The following is a 22877-nucleotide window of genomic DNA, read 5'->3' as shown; positions in this document are numbered from 1 at the left end:
AACTCTTTTTTGGTCCAGTTAAACCACTTATAAAATAGGGTTTCAAATCCTAACCTCTTAAATAGTATGCTACTCAACTTTGTGAGACTTTTGAATCCTTCATATGGAAGATCTATGCGGGTGCAAAGAACTATTGTTAAATGTAGCGTTTATTAATTTCCTATTTATATCATCTCTGTGTGTAACTAGTTGGTTGCACAAACCATCTTTCTTTCTCCCACAGCAAGTCATAACTAAAGAATATGAACTGTTTGAATTCCGTCGGACAGAGGTTCCTCCATTGCTCCTTATTTTAGATCGTTGTGATGATGCCATCACCCCATTGCTAAACCAGGTACAAAACCCTTTCTTGGCATAATAGGAGGATGATTTCAAGTGATATTCATCAAAATACAGATATGGAAATAAAAGCATGGTCCACTTATTTGCCTCCTTATTTTTAGCTATTCTTGGTTTTGCTTTGTATTTCCCGGTGTTTTGGTATCGTGATCCTTCCATCCACTGTCATCATTAACTCTTCTGCCTCATCCCTCCTATACTTTTCTGTCAGTACCTCCATGCCTAATCAAGACAGCTTCTTAATTCTGTAGATTCTATTTTCCAGTGTTTCCTTCTGTCTCCTCATTTCCATTCTTACAGCCATTGCCTTGGTCTAGACCCTGATCTCTTGCAAGAATATTGAAATAGTCATCTACTTGATTCCCTACTTTTTATTTCTTCTCACTCTAAATGTTCCACAAATACAATGAATACTTTTCCTAAAGCACAGCTCTATCTTACTACTCTTGGCTTAAAAACCTTCATTGGTTCCCATTTGCCTACTAGGTTAAAAAACTCCTGAACTTGGCATCCAAGAGCCTTCACAATGTGGGCTACTCTTATAAAACCTAGAGCTCACTACTTACGTAGATAATGCCACATGGTGTCCTGCCAGCATGCTTTTACTGTGACTGCTTTCTAAACTCTAGAATGTTTGGAGTACCTTCTCTTCCCATCTTCACCTATCAAAATACTGCTGTTAAAACCACTCAATCTGGCCAGGCATGGTGGATCATTCCTGTAATTCCAGCACTTTGGGAGGCTAAGGTGGCTGGATCACCTGAAGTCAAGAGTTCAAGACCAGCCTGGCCAACGTGGTGAAGCCCTGTCTCTACTAAAACTGCAAAAAAATTAGCTGGGTGTGGTTGCACACACCTGTAGTCCCAGCTACTTGGGAGGCTGAGGCAGGAGAATCGTTTGAACCCGGGAGGCGAAGGTTGCAGTAAGCTGAGATCATGCCACTGTACTTCAGCCTGGGCAACAGAGCGAGACTCCATCTCCAAAAATAAATAAATAAATACAATGATTTATATGAATAATAGCAAAGAATAAAAAAAAAGAACCGGGCACGGTGACTCACACCTGTAGTCCCAGCCCTTTGGGAGTCCGAGGTGGGTAGATCACCTGAGGTCAGGAGTTCGAGACCAGCCTGTCCAACATGATGAAACCCTGTCTCTACTAAAAATAGAAAATAATTAGCCGGACGTGGTAGCAGGCGCCTGTAATCCCAGCTACTCGGGATGCTGAAGCAGGAGAATCACTTGAACCCAGGAGGCAGAGGTTGCAACGAGCCGAGATCACACCACTGTCCTCCAGCCTGGGCAACAAGAGCGAAACTCTTGTCTCAAAAAAAACACTCAAAAGCCATCTCCAACATCCAGCCATGCTGCAACATCTCCTTGAAGCCTGTATTCTTTCAGTCAGATATTGTTCTTACCTCCTGAAAATTCCTGTAGACCTGTAGACCTTTGTGTCTCTCTCATGTCTCATGCTGTACTTGCCATGTTGTAGCTTTGGTTGTTTACACCGTCTCCTACGTTACATATTTCTTCAAGGCAGACTGAGTCTCACCAGTGTTTTTTCTCCTGCAAGCATAAGAACAATGCACATAGTAGGTGCTCTATCAATAGTGATTTTATATATATGTATGTATGTATGTGTGTATTGAGACAGAGTCTCTCTTTGTCACCCAGGTTGGCGTGATCTCAACTCACTGCAACCTCCACTTCCCAGGTTCAAGCAATTCTCATACCCCAGCCTCCTGAGTAGTTGGGATTAGAGGCATACACCACCATACCTGGCTAATTTTTGTATTAAATATTTTTAGTACAGACAGGGTTTTGCCATATTGGCCAGGCTGGTCTCAAATTCCTGACTTCAAGTGATCTGCCCGACTTGGCCTCCCAAAGTGCCAAGATGACAGGTGTGAGCCACTGCGCCTGGCTGTGACTTTGTATTTATGGAGAAAGGCACAATCTATGTCTCAGTTTCTTCCCAGCTTATACTAATGTCAATGCTAAGGGAAATCTGTGGAGTGAAACTTCTCTGTAGTATAAAATAGCCTTATATTCCTAAATTCAGAGTAATATATGTTTACCAAAGAAACTTTTGATAATATCAAAAAGTGGAAAGAAAATTAATTGCTTATTATTCTGTCTTGCAAAGAAAAGCAACTATTTATCCCACAGATTTCACTGGGGACTTGTTTTGTGCCACGTACTTAACTAAGTACTAGAGATAAAAGGTTAAAAGTTATAATTTCTGCCCTCAAAGAGCCCATGGTCCAATGATGAGAGAAGTAAACATAATTTTAATTATAGAGTAAGTGCTAGAAGCATGCACAAGAAGCTATCCATAAAAGCATAAAACATTTTGTTGTACTTTTTTTTTTTTTTTGAGACAGAGTTTTGCTCTTACTGCCCAGGCTGGAGTGCAGTGGTGTGATCTTGGCTCACTGCAACCTCCACCTCCCAGGTTCAAGCAATTCCCTGCCTCAGCCTCCCAAGTAGATGGGATTACAGGCATGCACCACCACGCTCAGCTAATTTTGTATTTTTGGCTGGGCGCGGTGGCTCAAGCCTGTAATCCCAGCACTTTGGGAGGCCGAGACGGGCGGATCACAAGGTCAGGAGATCGAGACCATCCTGGCTAACACGGTGAAACCCCGTCTCTACTAAAAAAAAATACAAAAAACTAGCCGGGTGTGGTGATGGGCGCCTGTAGTCCCAGCTACTCGGGAGGCTGAGGCAGGAGAATAGCGGGAACCCGGGAGGCGGAGCTTGCAGTGAGCTGAGATCCAGCCACTGCACTCCAGCCTGGGCGACAGAGCGAGACTCTGTCTCAAAAAAAAAAAAAAAAAAAAAAAATTGTATTTTTAGTAGAGATGGGGTTTCACCATGTTGGTCAGGCCGGTCTCGAACTCCCGACCTCAAGTGATCCACCCACCTCGGCCTCCCAAAATGCTGGGATTACAGGCATGAGCCACCATGCCTGGCCTTGTTGTATTTATTTTAAGTGCTCTAATGGAACTTGCTTTTTCAGGAATTCCTTTGGCAAATCTTTTAGGAAGTAAGTACCTTCTTTTATAACCTTCTAAATTATTTGTTAATAAATCTAGTTTTCTTAAGATAAAATATGTATGTAAACATTTCTAGCATTTAGATTCTAGATGCAGAAGGGAACATGCTAGAAAATACTTCATTTTGTCTAACAGACCTATGACTGAAAGTAATCTATTCTCCATAAATGGTGAAAAGGGAAAGTTTGGAGATTTCTCGTTTCCAGTTTTACCAAATAAATTCACATTTTGTGAGACTGGAAACCAGTCCTTCCTCACAACTCCCATTAGGTAAAGATATAAAATAAAATGGATTCAGAGGTAAGTTTCTGAATCTCCCAGTGTTTTGATCAACTCACAAGGTTTTTCTGATAATATTAGTGTTCCCAGGATAAATATAGTACCACTTAGGTCTGCAAGAACACACTTCTCATGCTGCAGAAAACCACAGAAGCATACAGGAAATGGTACAGCTTGTAACTGCAGTACCAATATAGCTCTATCTGTGAAGCCAAAAATATACCCTTAATTCACAGGCAAAAAACTGGAGCTAATGATAGCTCTAATTTGTTGTCTTTCTATCAAGAATATTAATCTTGCTGCCCTTTTTCCAAAAATGTGAAATCTAAAAGTATTTTGACTTTTTTCAGTGTTTAATCAATTAAAATGACAATCTTAATGCTTATGATAGCACAAAGTATTAGTAAAATTTAACTAGAGAATCTTCATGTAAAGAAGACTAGTTAAAGAATGTTATCAGTTTTTATTTGTTTTCTTGAATGTTTACTATTTCCATATTTTGTCAGTTACCATTTTTTTTCATAATTCTTTATTTAGTGGACATATCAGGCCATGGTCCATGAACTACTAGGCATAAACAACAATCGGATTGATCTTTCCAGAGTGCCGGGGATCAGTAAAGACTTAAGAGAGGTGGTCCTATCTGCTGAAAATGATGAATTCTATGCTAATGTAGGTGGTTTAAATTTTTTTTAATTGTCTTTAGTTGTTTTTATGTAAGAAGATCAATATTGGCTTGTTAGTATGGAGGCAGGCATGGGATTTCATGTGAAAGGATGATAGAGGCATCCTGTGCATAAACTGCCTCTCAAGGGAAGGCCGAAGATTTGGATTCTGACCCTTTACTAGTAGTTTTTTCATAGAGATCACGTAGTTATTTACTTCTCTCCCCTTCAGTAGCTGTTTGTGAGAATAGTAATGCTATTCATCACCAGTGTCCCAGCTAATGTCCAAATTTGGTAATTAAAATGGAATTTCCCTGCCCTTCAATTCTGTGTTCCGAATTCTTTTTCACTGCTTTTAAATTTTCTGAAAGTCAGACTAGTTGATGATGTGCTTCCACCTTTCTTTTTCACAGAATATGTACCTGAACTTTGCTGAGATTGGTAGCAATATAAAGAATCTCATGGAAGATTTTCAGAAAAAGAAACCAAAAGAACAGCAAAAACTAGAATCAATAGCAGACATGAAGGTAAATTGAGCATGTACATGAATGACTAACATGTGAGAGTTTGAAACTATTCATGTAAGCAACACTTTTGGAATCTTCTGGGTCTGATTTCTACCTTGATTGATTTTATTTGGTTTGAGGCTTATTTTCTGTAATGTCTTTAAACAATATAGCGAAAAATTCATAATAAACCATGTGCTTCTTTCCATTCTTCAGTAATATCTAGACTATTTAAAGACTCAATCTATTGCCAGGCGCAGTGGCTCACGCCTGTAATCCCAGCACTTTGGGAGGCCAATGTGGGCGGATCACCTGAGGTCGGGAGTTCGAGACCAGCCTGACCAACATGGTGAAACCCCATCTCTACTAAAAATACAAAATTAGCCGGGTATGGCGGCACATGCCGTCATCCCATCTACTCGGGAGGCTGAGAGAGGAGAATCGCTTGAACCTGGGAGGCAGAGGTTGGGAGGTTGCAGTGAGCCGAAATCACGCCAGTGCACTGTAGCCTGGGCAACAAGAGCGAAACTCTGTCTCAAAAAAAAAAAAAACAAAGACTCAGCCTATCAACATATACCAGTTCTTCTCTTCTTAAGCATAACAAAATGCCATGTGGCTGAAAGTTGTAGATGCTTTAATCAGGGCTGAAAAACATCCCCTGCTTTCCCTACCCCCCATTCAATACATGCTTATCCTCGGCCAAAAAATAACAGAACCTCTCATTGATGTTTTTCCCATGGCAGGCCTTTGTTGAGAATTATCCACAGTTCAAGAAAATGTCTGGGACTGTTTCAAAGCATGTGACAGTGGTTGGAGAATTGTCTCGATTGGTCAGTGAGCGGAATCTGCTGGAGGTTTCAGAGGTTGAGCAAGAACTGGCCTGTCAAAATGACCATTCTAGTGCTCTCCAGGTCAGTCCAATTTGATGAGCACCTACTATGTGTAAGGCACTGTGCCAGGCAGAGCAAGAGATAAAAAGGCAAGTAATCCTTCTTCGCCAACATGGAATTTAGTCCGACAAGGAGCTGAGATGAGAACACAAATTGATATTATTTAAGATAGATCTATAAAAAGAGACACAAGAAAAGTGTAATGTGCAATTCCTAAGCGTTCAGTTAATTAGTGTGAGTGCAGCCTAGTCTACTAGAAAGAGCACCAAACTAGAATCAGAAGATCTAGATTGGAGTGTTTGGTATACCACTTACAGGCTTTGTGACGTGGAGCTGTTGACTTAATCTCTGAGCCAGTTTCATTATTCGTAAAATAGGTATATTAATACTCATCTCACAGAGTGGTTAGGAAGACTTTAAAAGATAAAACGCATATTAAAATGTATTATCTAAGTTTTTTCATTATTGAAGTCTGCTTTTCATCGCACCAACATGTTAATGCCTGCTATATGTACATACTACTGCTGTGAGGATCTAGGAGTACAAAGATGAATAAGATACCACATTATAGTAGGGAAGAAAGAAATTTAAACCAGCAATTGTAATACCATGCACTATGTGCTATATTAGAGGTATTTACAAAGGAATATGGAAATACAGAGGAAGGACAACTGTTTTCCCCAAGGATGAGGCTTCTTAGCACTTCTTAGGGAAAATAACATCAAACAGGGAAAAGGAAGAAACATTCTCAGCAGAGAGAACGCAGGCATGAAGATGTGAAGAAATAAATATTGATATATATATTTTATTTCTATATATAAAATATTTATATTTGAAATATACATATATTTAAATATATATGGGAACAGAGAATAGTTCAGTGTGGCTAGTACAGGATCCAAGATGAGTGGTCTTAGACTAGAAAGACTGACTGAAGCCAGGTTATGGCCATTGGAAGAAAGTTGGGCTTTAATCTTAAAATGATGGGGGCTCCCGGAGGATTTTAGAATAGCAGCATAATCAGACTCTGGCCTCAAGAAATGTATAGTCTAGTTGAAGACACAAAACTAAAGCACAAGAAAAAATTAGATAATGTTTCAAGATGATAATTAAGTCATAATTGTAATACTGACTGTAACAGGTTTTGAGGTTATTAGGAACAGTTTCTTAGAGAAGGCAAGATTAGGATGGACCACAAAGAATGAATAGAATTTGGGGGAGGAGTTCAGTCAGGAACAGCAAAAGCAAAGATGTAGAAGTATGCAGGAAGTAATAAACAGTTTGACCTGTAGAGAGTGAGTATGAAACAGAATTAGATAAAATTGGTAAACAAAAAACAGTTTACAAGCTTTATGAAGAGGCTTGTAAGAATTTATACCTGCTGGGATAGGCAAAGAGATCCAGTATAGGATCTTATGTAGAATGCTGAGGTGGTGAAGGCAGTATTTTAGGAAATGTAACCTAGTAAGGATGCTTTAGAGGTGAAAAAACAGGTCAGAGAGACTTGTAGACTTACAGTGATAGTAGCAAAAATGTACAGCAAGGGGCAGAACTGAAAAATATTTCAAAGGGAGAAGAAATTAAATGACAGGCTGGATATAAAGATAGAATAAATCAGAGGTAATTCCATGATTCCTGAGAAATGACAAAGTATGATGTCACTGACAAGTAATTTAGGAATACAAGTCCTTTAGGAAATAGCCATTTCTAAGCCACTTACAAGAAGCACATTTCCCTGTTGATAGAACCCTGTATTCTAAAGCTTAACTTCTTTCTTTCCCAGCTACAGTTCCACTTTATTCTATAAGATAATGTCAACCTGGTATATTGGAAACAACTCAGGTTTGGGACCCAGACTGGCCTGGCTTATATCCTACCTCTCCTTACCAAAGTTGCTTTGGGAAAATTACTTAATTTGCCCAAGTCTTGGGGATAATGATTTCAAACTTTCCGACTGTTATGATGATTCAATGAGATATGTAAAATGCTTCACATTTAATAGGTGCTTTGTAAATATTGGTTCCCTTCCTCTAAGCATGATTTTTTTTTTTTTTACACATAGTGCAACCAAAAGAAAAAAGTCTACCTGTGAGTGCTCTAGTTATACCAGCGTCTTTACTGGGATTTATTGTTGTTGGGTTTTGGATCATAACCTAAAGTCACATTCTTTTTAATCACTAAATAGTATCCTTTGTAAAGATGTATCCTAATCTATTTAACATGGCCTTTAAATAACACTACTAATAATATTTTATAGTTGTTTTGTGGGCCTAATAGAAATGTCCTGATATTCATCACAAAAAAATGAGTTTTCTGCCTCTTATTAAATAAAAAACAAAATTGTGTCCCATAACTATATTTTAATTTCTTATATTTGTTTATCATTTGATTTTTCCCTTGAAAACAGTAGAACCAGACTTAATCACTAACCAGTTTTACTGTCTTTATTTGTATCTCTCTACATATGGAAAGCAATTAGAAAAAATTATTATAATAACTTGTCTGAAACTTTATTTTTATGTTCACTTCAAAAGAAAAATAGTTACTTTAAAAATATAAATTCTATTTGTGATCCACTCTTTATTTTTAAAACTTATCTTTTGAAGGTTTTCTTGTCTGGGGTATTGGGATTTTACAGTGAGCAGTTGATTTGGAGTCCCCCCATCATAAAGGACTTCTTTGGCAACACAACTTAAATAGTCTATAAAGGAATCTTTTGTTTTATAGTAAGTAGATGTCAGGGGCCTGACTTCTAGAGGGGTTATAGCATTCCTTGGCTTGACCTTAGATGATAATATGTCATGAAGCAATGAAATGAGGTTTGTGAGTAGAGATGGGGTTTGCTTTATTGAATAGTAAGTATCATGACAAGAAAAAAAGTTCACATATTGCTAAAAGTTAACCTAAAAATTGCTGCCATTCTAACCATTATTTTGTAGGCTAATGAAAATTTCATTTAGAAAGAATTTCACTAGAACCAAAGTGAAATTTACTACCACTGAAACATATACATATCCTCAGAAGAGATTTATTTGATTAGTAATGAAGATTTGCCATACCATGAAGAAAAGGCATCTTTAGAAAGTGAGCAATTCTGCCCTCATCATCTTCCCCATACCCTGCCCCCAATGCCCAGTCTGTGTTGTCATATCACAGCTCTTCATTTGGAGAGAGGAACCAGTCTGTTTTATGTCTTTTCCTGACCTTGAGTAAAGATCTTAAATCATCCTGTTAATGATACTTAATAAGGACTCAATCAATGTTTATTAGAAAAATGAGGAGTAAGAGCTCTGTTTGAAGCAGTATAGAGTAGTGGCTAAGAACTTGGGCCTTTGATGGCTTGGGTTTGAAAATAATTCCTAACCACTCTAAGCCTCGGTCTTACCTCAAAATTGTTGTGAGAGTGCAATGAGCTAATACATGTAAAACTCTTATGGTACTTGGTACTTACAGCTTTCAAGAAACATTAACTACCAACATTACGAGTGTTATTATTTGATGGTACATTTAATTTTCTTAATGGCATCCAAGACTTGTTTTTTAGTTCATTGATAGCCTCGTATCTCTCTGATTTCAGAAAAGTGTTTTTTTTGTTTTTGTTTTTGTTTTTGCCACTCATTAAAATTATAAGAAAAGTGGTTGGGACACATTGAACTGACTGGCAGCTTTACTTTGATTAATTAAATGTAAAAATGATCCTTTTACTCTAAAACAACATTTAGCCAGTATTTTAGAAACAGTGTTGATCAGCAGAAGATCTACTGCAAAGCTAAATTTTATGTTGACTAGTCATTAAGAAAAGGAATACTGACTCAGATGTATTTACCAGTCGGTAGAATTGGGTCTTGTCTGCATTCTATCATTTTTCCCAGATAAGCTTTTTATATTCACACAACACTGTTCTCTCAGGCTCATTTTTATCAGATCAGCATGTGGAAGACTTCTGCCAATTCCATCTTACTGTCCTAATCTGTTGGTTTATTTTGTTATTTTCTGACTTTACTACATTAATATAGTAGATAACAAAGAAGGGATCCTATTCTTTAGGTTAAACTAAAACAAACAAAAAAATGGAGACGATCTTTAATTACCAAGACCATCTATAATCTGTATAATAGTTTAAAATATGTGTATGTCATAATGATTTCTTCTTGCTCTGCTGCTTCATCATAGTTTTGATAGAAGAAAACAGAAAAGTAGAAAAGCATTCAGCCAGAAACAATGGAAGAATCTCTGAATATCAGAAAAGAAGAATGGTTTTCTCATTGATATCTTATAAATGAATGTTAGTTCCTTTAGGAAACTTGATCTCCAAAGACACTATTTTTGCTTTTCTTTTCCTTTTCTTTTCCTATTCCTTGATTAGGCCCACACAAATGTTAGAGTTCAGTGCAAGGTTTTTGAATCCTGTCTTCTTAAGTAGATGACAATTTTCTGTTTTGCTCTTTACTCAGTCATTGTTATAATATGACAGTGTCGTTTTCTAATAGTCACAAGGCTGATGGAAAATTTAATAAGAGAAACCAAAAAATTATGTAATTCAGTTATATTTCCAACAGATAAATACTACCGTATAGCATATACCTGCTTTGTAATTATAAGCCTCTCTGATTCTTTTTTCTCCTCTTCTCTGGTTAGTGCCCTGAAATCTCAGTGTAACATAGGCCACTACCAATCAAGTTGATAAGTAGCTATGAGGGAAATCCTTCAAAATGAAGTCAAAAGATAAAGTGGGATCAAGGCAGACAAAAAGGTCCTGCTTCTCCAAGGACTGATACAGCTGAAAGAAAAGAAATAACTCAGCTTGTACCTACAGGTTTCTTTTCATGAGAGAATAGATACCTCTAGCTAGAACATGGACCTGAGCCATGAGTTGGGTCCTAAGGGCTCAAAAGTAGGCAAAATAGTTACTCAAAGTAGGTCTGGTCAGATCTGGGCCAAGTCCTCAATGGAGAACTAAGAGTCAAGCCAAGCAATCTGAATACCAGTACCAAGTCTCAAGGAATAGAAGTGGATTTTGTTTATGATTGATGCATAATGATTGTACAGATTTATGGAATACAATGTGATGTTTCAATACATGTATACATTGTGTAATGATCAAATCAGGGTAATTAGCATATCCATCACCTTAAACATTGGTCGTTTCTTTGCGATAAGAACATTTAAAAACCTCTCTTCTAGCTATTTTGACATATGTAATACATTATTTTTAACTCGATTCATCCTGCTATGCAGTAGAACACCAGAACATATTCCTGCTCTCTAACTGTAGCTTTGTACCTATTAACCAATTTCTAATCACCCCCATCCTTCACCATCCCATCCTCTGGTAACTGCTATTATGCTCTCTACTTCTATGAGTTCTATGAGAACAACTTTTTAGATTCCACATGTGAGTAAGATCATGCACTATTTGTCCTTCTGTGTCAGGCTTATTTCACTGAATATAAGTCCTCCAGGCTAATCTGTTTTGCCACAAATGACAGAATTTCATTCTATTTCATGGCTGAATAGTAAATATTTCATTATATATATATATGTATGCTGCGTTTTCTTTTCCCTTTCTTCTTCTCTTTTTTTTCTTTTTGTTGAGACAGGGTCTGGCTCTATCACCCAAGCTAGAGTGCAGTGGTGCAATCTTGGCTTACTGCAACTTCTGCCTCCCAGGCTCAAGCTACTCTCCCACCTCATCCTCCCCGGTAGCTGGGACTACAGGCATGCACCACCATGCCCAGCTAATTTTTGTATTTTTGTAGAGACAGAATTTCACCATGTTGCCCAGGCTGGTCCCCAGCTCCTGAGCTCAAGCAGTCCGCCCACATCGGCCTCCCAAAGTGCTGGGATTACAGACCTGAGCCACCATGCCCGACCTAAATACTGCATTTTCTTGATCCATTCATCTGTTGATGGACATTTAGGTTGATTTCATATCTTGGCTATTTTGAATAGTGCTGCAGTAAACATAGGAGTGCAGATATCTCTTCAACATACTGATTTCATGTCCTTTGGATATATTCCAAGTAGTTGGATTGCTAAATCATATAGTAGTTCTATTTTTAATTTTTTAAGGAACCTTCATACTGTTTTCCATAATGGCTGTACTAATTTACATTCACCAGTTGTGTGTAAGGGTTCTTATTTCTCCACGTTATCACCAACACTTATCTCTAATAAGAAACAGCCAAGAGTCAAGATCCACGTGAAGGTAACTAGAAAAGAACAGAGACTGATTACTGCAAATAGTCTTTGACTGTCATCATACCAGTTTTGTGAATTTATAGTTACTTGGATTTCTCAGATTTGCTTATAAGTACAGAGACAGATCAGCCAGAAAAGGTGGTAGGAGAGTGACTGCAAGGGCAGGAAAGGAGACATTGTGCCTATAAGAAAAGTAACAACAGAAATCCCCAATGGGATTTCTTTTCTTTTTATAAATTTTTTAAAATGTTTTATTTATTTATTTTTTTGAGACAGTTTCACTCTGTCGCCCAGGCTGGAGTACAGTGGCACGTAATCTTGGCTCACTGCAACCTCTGCCTCCCAGGTTCAAGCAATTATCCTGCCTCAGCCTCTTGAGTAGCTGAAACTACAGGTGCTCGCCACCACACCCTGCTAATTTTTTGTATTTTTAGTAGAGACAGAGTTTCACCATGTTGTCCAGGCTGGTCTCGAACTCCTGACCTCAAGTCATCCACCCACCTCGGCCTCCCAAACTGTTGGGATTACAGGTGTGAGCCACCACGCGCAGTCCCCAACGGGATTTCTTAATGTTTTAAACTTACGCTGTTGATTGAGATACATACATAATTTGTACCTGAAATTTCTTCATATAGTAGAAAATAGTGGAACATTTGAACAGATACCCTAAATGGGCTGTATTCCATGGCTGCTCTAGGGGGGAAGATACCATGAAGGGAAAAAAATAAGAAAAATCTTACAAATTTGGGATCGAAATCTACAGAAGTTTCTCCCTTTTTGATCCCTTAAGGATGATGGTAGTGAAATAGTAACCAAAAAAATCAACAATAGAAATCTCTCTCAGAGAACTCTGTACTTGAAAGCTACATGGGAGGTTCCCCATTATCATCATAGTCCCTAGTCAGTGTGAACAGAAGAGCTCTTAGACATTAGACATGGTTGTTGTCAGGTACAAAAGAGATAATGTATGTGAAAATATTTTGTAAGTTGTAAAGTAATCATATAGTTGATAATTATGTCCTCAGAATTCAGTGCCCTTTAAGGCTCTTGCCAGCCTTTCAACCCAAGCCATTTCTTCCTCTGATTTCCATATTTATTTTGATAGTGCCACTGTTTTTAGTCTCTCACACTGGTTCCAATACTTACTGATTCTTCAGGACCTTTGGCAAACGTCACCTCCTTTATGAAGTCGTTCCTAATTTCTCAACAACCCAGTGTACTTTCTCTTCCCCTTTCTCTCCCCTTCCTCTTTTGCACTGATTTTCAGCTTTTGCTTTTTGTTTTCTTTTGTTTTTTTACATGCATATGTTTCTGTTATAACACCACATATTTGTTCCTGAAAAACCTCACATTCTATAAAAACATGCACTAAAAAAAGGGTTATGAGAATATAGGATTATAAGCAGACCACTTAAAATCTACATGACTATAAAAAGAAATAAAAAATTCATATAATTTTTTAATCAGAGCCCTAATAAAAATAGTAACAATTATAATAAAAATGCTAGCATGGTTAAATCTCCACTGGCATTTGCACCTAAAAATAGAGCCAGTCCATCCTCTGCAGCCTTATTCCTGGGGCTCATGTTTTCTTCAAATTATAAGGTCTTGAAAATACTCACTTTTCATAAAGACTACTTTGTCAAAGTTAAAAATACCATATGGAGATAGCTTTCTTCATCAATCAGTGTTTGATTGTTATTTTGTTTTGTTTTGCTTTTTAACACAGTGCAATATATTTGCATCCTTTGTATTTGCACTTGCCCTTTCCCTATTTAGCATAACACAGTGGAAAGTGCAACAGTTCTTGAAGCTACAAAACCAAGTACTTCTTGCAGAACACACTTCTGTAGGATTATCATCTTTTTTTCTTAAGGTGTTGGTAAGGCTTCCCCTTTAATCGTAAGAAAGCCTATCCATTCTGGAAAAATTACATATGAACCAATATGCCTTCTGTGTTAAACTGACACCATTTCCATATTTATTCATCTCACAGAACTCAAGTACATTAAAGAAACATGTATGTAGCAGAATAAATTATATTACTTTGATCATCTTTCACCCCATTGACTGTGAACTCACTGGGGACAGGAATTGTCTTTAACTTATCTGTGTGCCTGCAACAGTGTATGACATACTGCCTTATGGGGACTCAAAAAGTATTTGTTGACTTAAATTAAATTATTTGTTCTGCTGTATAATAAATATAAATCTGTACTATATGGAAGGTCCTGAATATGAAGATTAAAAAATGTAAACATGGCTTCTCCTGGCCCCCTTTTCTGTCCGTACCTGCCTCTTAAAATCATTAAGTACTAAATTTAGAGATTACATGCTATTACATACTCATCTCTGTCAACCATGTTGAGACATATTCTGATGCTTCTTAGAGATTAAGCCCAGTCTGTGTAAAATTCTACCAACTTTGTCTCCATTTCACTGGTCAATCATTAATAGGTTTGCAAATCAACTAGTCAGTTTTGTTGTGCTGTATTGATTCAAATGGTGGAAATAGTAAGTGTTCCTTCTTTCAGCAAGAAAATTACAACTTCAGCTAGTGGAAAAGAAAAGTGAAGCTACCCATTATTAAATTCATTTTTGTCGCAAAGCAATTACAATGGAAATATATTTCCTTATTTAATTCTTACCTTGGACAAAAGGCATTTAATTTTCTATAGTTGAGACAGTTGCTAAGTGTATGACTTATAATTGTCATAGTAGTGATGTATCACTACCATTTAATAATTATTAGATCTAAGGCATTGTACAACAGATCACTCAAGTGAAAGGGGGATAAATATAAGTTCTATCTTTCTTCAGAATGTAAAAAGGCTTCTGCAGAACCCCAAAGTGACAGAGTTTGATGCTGCCCGCCTGGTGATGCTTTATGCTTTACATTATGAGCGACACAGCAGCAATAGCCTGCCAGGACTAATGATGGACCTCAGGAATAAAGGTGTTTCTGATAAGTATCGAAAGGTAACCAGTTTCCATATTAGCCCACCAAACAGGAACCAACTCTGTTATTATATTCTTAGCTCTAACAAATGATAAATCATACTATTTTTATTTACAGAAATGTATAAATCTGTATTTTCATTTTTGTTTCCTTAATAAAATTATTTTCTTATGAAGTGGGCTTTCTGATCCCTAAGCAATCAAAATTTGCTTCTCTTTCTTAATAGCTCGTGTCTGCAGTTGTTGAATATGGTGGTAAACGAGTCAGAGGAAGTGACCTCTTCAGCCCCAAAGATGCTGTGGCTATCACCAAACAGTTCCTCAAAGGACTGAAGGTATAGACATCTCCTCTGTGCTTTCCTAAGTGAGAACAGTCGAAGCCCCTGAGGCTGAGAGTGAATGAATATGATCTTCAAAGTATCTTGAAGATTGCTGCTAATTTAGTACTATGTCAGTTAAATGAAATTAAAACTGACATCCTCTTGAAAGCTTTTTCTTTTAGTGCTTTCTGTATTAGAGCTGTATCAGCATTGGACCAAATAACTGGGCAGGAAATAACTGGAGATATTTCCGGGAAATACTCAAGAAGAAAAAGACAAATGGTTCTGATAGTCACAGATATTTTACTCCATTTGTTTATAATTAAAGATTTGTTAGGTAGTTTCTCTTTGAAGGAAATTAAAGATGAAGCAAACATTTGATCTTTAAAAAATACCTGTTTTCTTAAAATACTCAAAAATTAATTCTAATCTGCTAGCCTTTCTTATGTTTTCTGAAGTTTTTCTGTCTTCCTGGGTATTTCCAGTCTTTTTTATACATGATCCTTTCCTTTTATTTGCTCTACCTATCATTTAACATTTTCACAAAAGGGTAAGAGGCAGTGAAGACATGATAAAGGATTTAAGCAATCCCATTTTTAAAAATTCCTTTACAATCACTAGCCCTAAATTACAGAGTATTTTTATGAGATTAGAACATTTCTGACTGATTAAAATAATTTTGAAATTTACCACAGTTCCTATTTAAATCTATCCCATGAAATCTCTATTGAGTGTATATCCTTTTCTGATATGAATATTACTAATTCTTGTATTGCTAGTTTCCCAAAAATGACATAAGAACCATTTTCCCCTGTTTTAGGGAGTAGAAAATGTATATACACAGCATCAACCTTTCCTACATGAAACCCTGGATCATCTCATCAAAGGAAGGCTTAAGGAAAACCTATATCCTTATCTAGGCCCCAGCACACTCAGAGACAGGTAAGCTAACAAAGATATTAATAATAAAAGCCAGGCCGGGCGCGGTGGCTCAAGCCTGTAATCCCAGCACTTTGGGAGGCCGAGACGGGCGGATCACGAGGTCAGGAGATCGAGACCATCCTGGCTAACACGGTGAAACCCCGTCTCTACTAAAAAAAATAAAAAAAAAATACAAAAAATTAGCCGGGCGAGATGGCGGGCGCCTGTAGTCCCAGCTACTCGGGAGGCTGAGGCGAGAGAATGGCGTAAACCCGGGAGGCGGAGCTTGCAGTGAGCTGAGATCCGGCCACTGCACTCCAGCCTGGGCGACAGAGCGAGACTCCGTCTCAAAAAAAAAAAAAAAAAAAAAAAAAAAAAAAAAAAAAAAAAATAAAAGCCAGAAACACTGAACAAACAGAAAATTTAGAGTAATGTTAAGCACTAAAGCTGAGGTTGTAGCATTCTTCTCCTTTCTTCTGTTAAGATTCTTTTGGTTTTACATATGTCAGTATTAGATATGAATTCCTTTGCTAAGTCTGAAACATTTATTTCTTTTGTATTAAAGAAACAAGTGTTTTGGAGTGCCTCAAATCCTTCTGTACTTCAGTATCAAACCAGTTTACTTATGCCAATTAAGGTTCCGTTCGATGGCATCTGGCATTTGGTGTTTCAAACATTAAGGCCAAAAATAGACTTGCTGCCTGATTGCCCTCCAGAGCAGGTTGTTACTATTTTTGCTGAGGACTGGACTTTGCCAAATGTTGCCAGCACACAAACTGAGAGACCTAATTAATAAAGTCCATTTGTTACACAGGAGCAAAGGATGGCTTTCTTTTTGAGTATTAACTAAAGGAAGCAATAATTGTCATCTTAATCCAGTGGTTAATTTTTAATAAAAACAAAACTTGTCCAGAACAACTTATTTAGGCCAACCTGAAATTTTAAATGTTGTATGCATAAATTCTACCTAGTTAAAAATTATATTGTTATATTTTTTAGTTGGACCACATGTTATCTAAAGGGGCTAACATATATACTTGAATCCTATTGGATAGATTAATGTGAAAATTTTGCTGTTGACATAATTGTTCTATTATTTCAGTTAATAATCATCTAAAAGCCTTGGAAGTATAGTGTTTTATAAACATAATGAGATTCTGAATGGGAAAAATGTTTTGAAATACGTAAATGACTCTTTTATGTGATAAAGTATTTTTTTCACGTTGTCCTTTAAAAAAATTTTTTCTGTAATTTGATACAGAACAGAAAAAAAATCATCTTTTAAAAGTCCAAGGTTGAGAGGCAGAACATTTGGTGTTAAATTCAGAGAGCACACTCATTCAGATAAAATGTTTAAGGACCTTGGGATCAAGATTCAGAAATGTCAGCTAAGTGGGAAGAATGAACGCCAGCCCAAAGTTATGCACCTATCTGAGAGGCTTTTTAAAAAACATAACTATTCTGAACTTTCGCAAATGTGATAAATAAAAACATTAATTTGCTTATGAATTTATATAAGAATTACTGAACAAGAAATTAGCTATTTATTGCCAAAGGGAAACCATAGGCCACTAGAAGAATATACTGTGCGTGATCAGTACACAGCAGAAAACCTTTCTAATTTACATAATTCATTCCCACACAAAGCTCAAAATTATATTCCTTGAACAAAATGCACATTTATCAGTTGTCAACATCTGTTACCATTTGTCACTATAACCTAAGTATGCATATAGTTAATAATTCAGTTGCTTTGTCCTTTTATACAACAGATGTTGATTGAATGCTTTCAGTATGTCAAGAGCTGTTGTAGATGCTGGCAATGTAGAAGTGACAGGAAAGACAAGGTACCTGCCCTCAAAGAACTTACATAGAGACAATGAGTAAACAAGTAAACTAATGAAGAATATAATTTTACTAAGTGCTATCCAGGAAATAAATAGGGTAATGAGCTTCAAAGTAATCGTAGGGGTGGGGAGGACTACTTTAGATGGAGAGAGAACCTATCTGAGAGGTGATATTTAAGATGAACTTTGAGTCATAAGAAAGAACCAGACCAGGCATGGTGGCTCACATCTATAATCTCAACACTTTTGGGAGGCCAAGGCGGAAGGATCACCTGAGGTCAGTAGTTTGAGACCAGGCTAGCCAACATGGCAAAACCCCGTCTTTACTAAAAACACAAAAATTAGCCTGGCGTGGGTGGCAGGCGCCTGTAATCCCAGCTACTCAGGAGGCTGAGGTAGGAGAATCACTTGAACCTGGGAGGTGGAGGTTGCAGTGAGCTGAGATTGCGCCATTGCACTCCAGCCTGGGCGACAGAGTGAGACTCCATCTCAAAAAAAAAAAAAAAAAAGCAATCACACGATGATTAGGAGAAAAAGCATCCAAAGCAGAGGGAAACACCAGAGCAAAGGTCTTGAAGAAAGAGAGAATTTGGCAAGTTAATGGAACATAAGGGAGCCCTGCTTGGCTGGAACATAGTGAATAAGGAGGAAATAAGAGGTTGAAAGAGAGGCAGGTTGGATCACATCGGTTCTCGACGACCCTAGTAAAGAGATTTTTTTTTTTTTTTAATGTCATGGGAAGCCATTGAAGAATTAAGCATATGAGTAACATGAACTTAATTGTGTTTTAAAGATCATTTGTGGTGAGAATGGATTATTGAAGGCAAAAATAGAAGCAGAGAGACTACTAAGGAGATAACTGCAGTAGTCCAGGTGAGAAATGGAAGTGGTTTGGGTAGGAGGCCGAGAGAGAAGCCAGAATCAATAGATGTATTTAATGACACAGATTTATGGAACAAGGGTAATAGAGAAGTCAAGAATAACTCTCAGGCTTTGAGGAGAAACAGAGTTTTGTTGTTCAGTTGGTGATGCCTATTAGATAACAAGTAGAAATGTCACATATTGAGAGTCAACAAAAATATTAGTAATATTAAAACCATGGAACTAGATAAGATCACTTAGAGAAAAAGCATAAAAAAGAGAAAATAAGAGAGCCCAGAACTAAGCACTGAGTAGAGAATAAGGAGCCAGCAATGGAGACTGAGGAGGAAGCAGAAAGGTAGGAGAAAAACCAGCAAAGCATGGTGCCATCAAGAGCAAGTGAGTAATAAACTGTGTCCAAACTCTGAGAGGTAAAGAAGGTGAAGAAAGTAAAAAATCTATCTGATATGGCAACATGGAAGTCTTTGATGATATTCTCCCCTGGTTTCAGTGAGGTTGGAAGCCAAATTAGAGGGGTTAACAAGATATAAGATAAATTGGAGACACTTTTTAAGAAATTTTGTGGCCAGGCACGGTGGCTTATGCCTGTAATCCCAGCACTTTGGGAGGCCGAGGTGGCCGGATCACAAGGTCAGATCGAGACCATCCTGGCCAACATGGTGAAACCCCGTCTCTATTAAAAATACAAGAATTAGCTGGGTGTGGTGGTGTGAGCTTGTAATCCCAGCTACTTGGGAGGCTGAGGCAGGAGAATCACTTCAACCTGGGAGGTGGAGGTTGCAGTGAGCCGAGATTGCTCCACTGCACTCCAGCCTGGTGACAGAGTGAGATTCCGTCTCAAAAAAAAAAAAATTGCATAAAGGAGGAAGAGAAATGGAGTGGTATCTAGAAGAGATTGTGGGCTCAAGAGAAAGAGGTTCTGGAGCATATGTGTAACCCAATGAGAATTACCCAGTAAAGAAGAGCAAATAGGTAATGCAAAAGAGAAAGAAAGTGCTACAGAAGTGAAGTCCTTAAGGAATCCAGAGAACAAATAGAGGGATTGCCTGTGATAGGTACAGAGGTACTTTCATTTTAACAGGAGAGAAAGCAGTATGTATAGATACAATAGGTTTGTAGTTTTGATGGTGAGAACCTGGGGTCATCATGTCTGATTTTTCTCAGTAAAATATGCCAGGTTACCAGCTAACATAAGGGGTATAAAGAAAAAACATTGTGAAACTGTCATCCTGTGGGCTAGGAATCAAGTTTAGTAGGGAAATATAAGTAGGAGTTCTAGGCAAGGTTGAATGCCTAGAAAGTTTTGTGGTCATTAATTTAAAATATAGCCAGTAAGCTTAATTGTGTGTCTTTCCTCTGGAAATTTTGAACTGCTTCAGATTAAACGTGGAAAAGGCAACTAGTTGGGTCCAACTAGGATTTGGGGAAATGGAAACAAGAGGAGAGTGTATTGGATCATGAGAAAGGTATTGGTGAATGAATTGGAGATTTGATGAGGCCAAAGAATTATTACAGAAGAGTGTTAGTATAGGTAAATTGGAAGCTGAGAGGTAGTTATTGGATAAAGATATTTTGAATTCAAGATTTCATAGGGGGTTCAGAAGAAGTAACGAAGAAGTTTAGATTGTAAGCATGAATGTGGGTGGTTGTAGTGGGTAGCAGAAAAGATCAGGATTGCTAAGGAGACCAGGATGTTAAATGAGTAATCCACAGTGATGTTAAAGTCACTGAAAATCTTGAAAAGAGAAGGAGAAAAAGGAGGACAAGTAAGCCAGAGCTAAAGTCTTCAGGGAATAAAAGTGACCAGGAAAGGAAGTCAGGAAAAAACAGTGCAACTACATTATGAGCTTCTAAAATAGTGGAAATTTTGAAGGAAGAAGGCAAAGAAATGGTTACAAAACTACAGTGAATGTCACAACATACCTATACCACCTCCTGGCCATGCCTAACAGAAGGAATACTGCAAAGGACTTGAAAATACTCTTATTTGCCAATTCTACTTCTAAAAGCTTACTGTATAGATATTCCTGGCAAGTACACAAAGATACTTAAGCAAGGATGTTCACTGAAGTAATAGCAAAAAAAAACTAGGAACAAGCTAAGTATCTATTAATAGAGAGCTGATTACCTAAACTACAGTACAATACTACGTATTCTTTTTTTTTTTTTTTTTTTTTTAGACGGAGTCTCGCTCTGTCGCCCAGGCTGGAGTGCAGTGGCCGGATCTCAGCTCACTGCAAGCTCCGCCTCCTGGGTTTTACGCCATTCTCCTGCCTCAGCTTCCCGAGTAGCTGGGACTACAGGCGCCCGCCACCTCGCCCGGCTAGTTTTTTGTATTTTTTAGTAGAGACGGGGTTTCACTGTGTTAGCCAGGGTGGTCTCAATCTCCTGACCTCGTGATCCTCCCATCTCAGCCTCCCAAAGTGCTGGGATTACAGGCTTGAGCCACCACGCCGGGCCTCTTTTTTTTTAATGACATAACTCTTCATGGGTGATATGCAAAGCTTTCTAAGATATATTGGATAGAAAAGCAGGATGTTATAACATTTATTTTCTTTTTTTTTTGAGATGGAGTCTTGCTCTGTCACCCAGGCTGGAGTGGTGCCATCTTGGCTCACTGCAATCCCAGCCTCCTGGGTTCAAGATTCTCCTGCCTCAGCCTCCCGAGTAGCTTAGTAGAGATGTAGTCTTGCCATGTTGGTCAGGCTGGTCTCGAACTCCTGACCTTGTGATCTACCACCTCGGCCTCCCAAAGTGCTGGGATTGCAGGTGTGAGCCACTGTGCCCAGCCATAACATTTCTTTTGGGTAAGAAAACTGTAGAATCCTGGGTGCAGTGGCTCATGCCTGTAATCCCAGCACTTTGGGAGGCCGAGGTGGGCTATTATTTGAAGTCAGGAGTTCGAGACCGGCCTGGCCAACATGGTGAAACCCCGTTTCTACTAAAAATGCAAAAATTAGCCAGGCGTGGTGTCATGCACCTGTAGCGCCAGCTACTCGGGAGGCTGAGTGAGGAGAATCACTTGAACCAGGGAGGTGGAGATTGCAGTGAGCCGAGATTGTGCCATTACACACCAGCCTGGGTGATAGAGCAAGACTCTGTCCCAAAACAAAACAAAACAAAACAAAAAAAGGGTACATGTATATAAATATATGCTTGACTATACATATGTATGTATATTATATATATATAATATATTTTTACAAGCACATATATGTATAAATACAGTAACTCTCTTTTTTGTTTGTTTGTTTGTTTTGAGACGGGGTCTGGCTCTGTAGCCCAGACTGGAGAGCAGTAGCGTGATTTCAGCTTACTGCAAACTCTGCTTTTTGGGCTCAAGCCATCGCACCTTGTTCTTGTAAGTAGCTGGGACTACAGACACATGCCATAGTACCTAGCTAATTTTTGCATTTTTATAGAGACAAGGTTTTGCCACATTGCCTAGGCTTGTCTCAAACTCCTGAGCTCAAGCAATCTGCCTGCCTCAGCCTCCCAAAGTGCTTGGATTACTGGCATGAGCCACCATGCCCTGCCTACAGTAACTATTTCTGAAACAATAATCAAGAAGTTATTAATAGTCATTACATCTGGATATTGAGACAGTAGTTAGTTACATATCTATCCTTCTCCTTAGTTATTGTATTAGGTATTGTAATCTTGAAGTAAATACTATGTTTTGTTAATCTTCGGGGTTTTCACAACATTTAACACAGTGATTTACAAATAGTAGGTGTTCAGTAAATTCTATAGGCATCTCTTCTAGTTGATATGCCAATATTTATAGTTGGAAAATTTAAACCAGAGAATAAGTTTAATTGATGCTATAGAAAATTTAGATTTTTGAAGTTTATAAACAATCCTCCTATAAAACTTTCTGGCTCTGCATTCACTTGGCCACACTATCAGCTCTAGCCACTTTCTTGGCCCTGTATTGTATTGAAAAGAGTCCTTGATTACAGTGATATTTATTATTATTTGTCTCATCATAATAGAAACTCTAGGTTTTAT

The 22877-nt window shown here is 37.9% G+C and overlaps 1 protein-coding gene across 3 annotated transcripts in view; it reads left to right on the top strand.

Annotated features, from left to right (window-relative positions):
* VPS45 (vacuolar protein sorting 45 homolog) overlaps window positions 1-22877 on the top strand; it is an 82408-nt gene that overhangs the window by 11858 nt on the left and 47673 nt on the right. For 2 of the 3 annotated variants that reach the window (XM_033195250.1, XM_033195251.1), the window contains exons 7-13: window positions 224-334; window positions 4214-4348; window positions 4755-4868; window positions 5591-5758; window positions 14759-14917; window positions 15124-15231; window positions 16037-16158. In XM_033195250.1, the coding sequence (XP_033051141.1) occupies window positions 224-334; window positions 4214-4348; window positions 4755-4868; window positions 5591-5758; window positions 14759-14917; window positions 15124-15231; window positions 16037-16158 (917 nt within the window). Of the gene's footprint in view, window positions 1-223; window positions 335-4213; window positions 4349-4754; window positions 4869-5590; window positions 5759-14758; window positions 14918-15123; window positions 15232-16036; window positions 16159-18777; window positions 19493-22877 lie in introns of those variants that run through there. The other variant, XM_033195252.1, reaches the window with a different exon arrangement.

The sequence above is a fragment of the Trachypithecus francoisi genome, unplaced genomic scaffold (assembly GCF_009764315.1).
Source record: "Trachypithecus francoisi isolate TF-2019V2 unplaced genomic scaffold, Tfra_2.0 Lachesis_group5, whole genome shotgun sequence".
Lineage (NCBI taxonomy): Eukaryota > Metazoa > Chordata > Mammalia > Primates > Cercopithecidae > Trachypithecus > Trachypithecus francoisi.
Note: the sequence above shows the minus strand (reverse complement) of the source record. Positions and strands in the feature narration are given on the sequence as shown.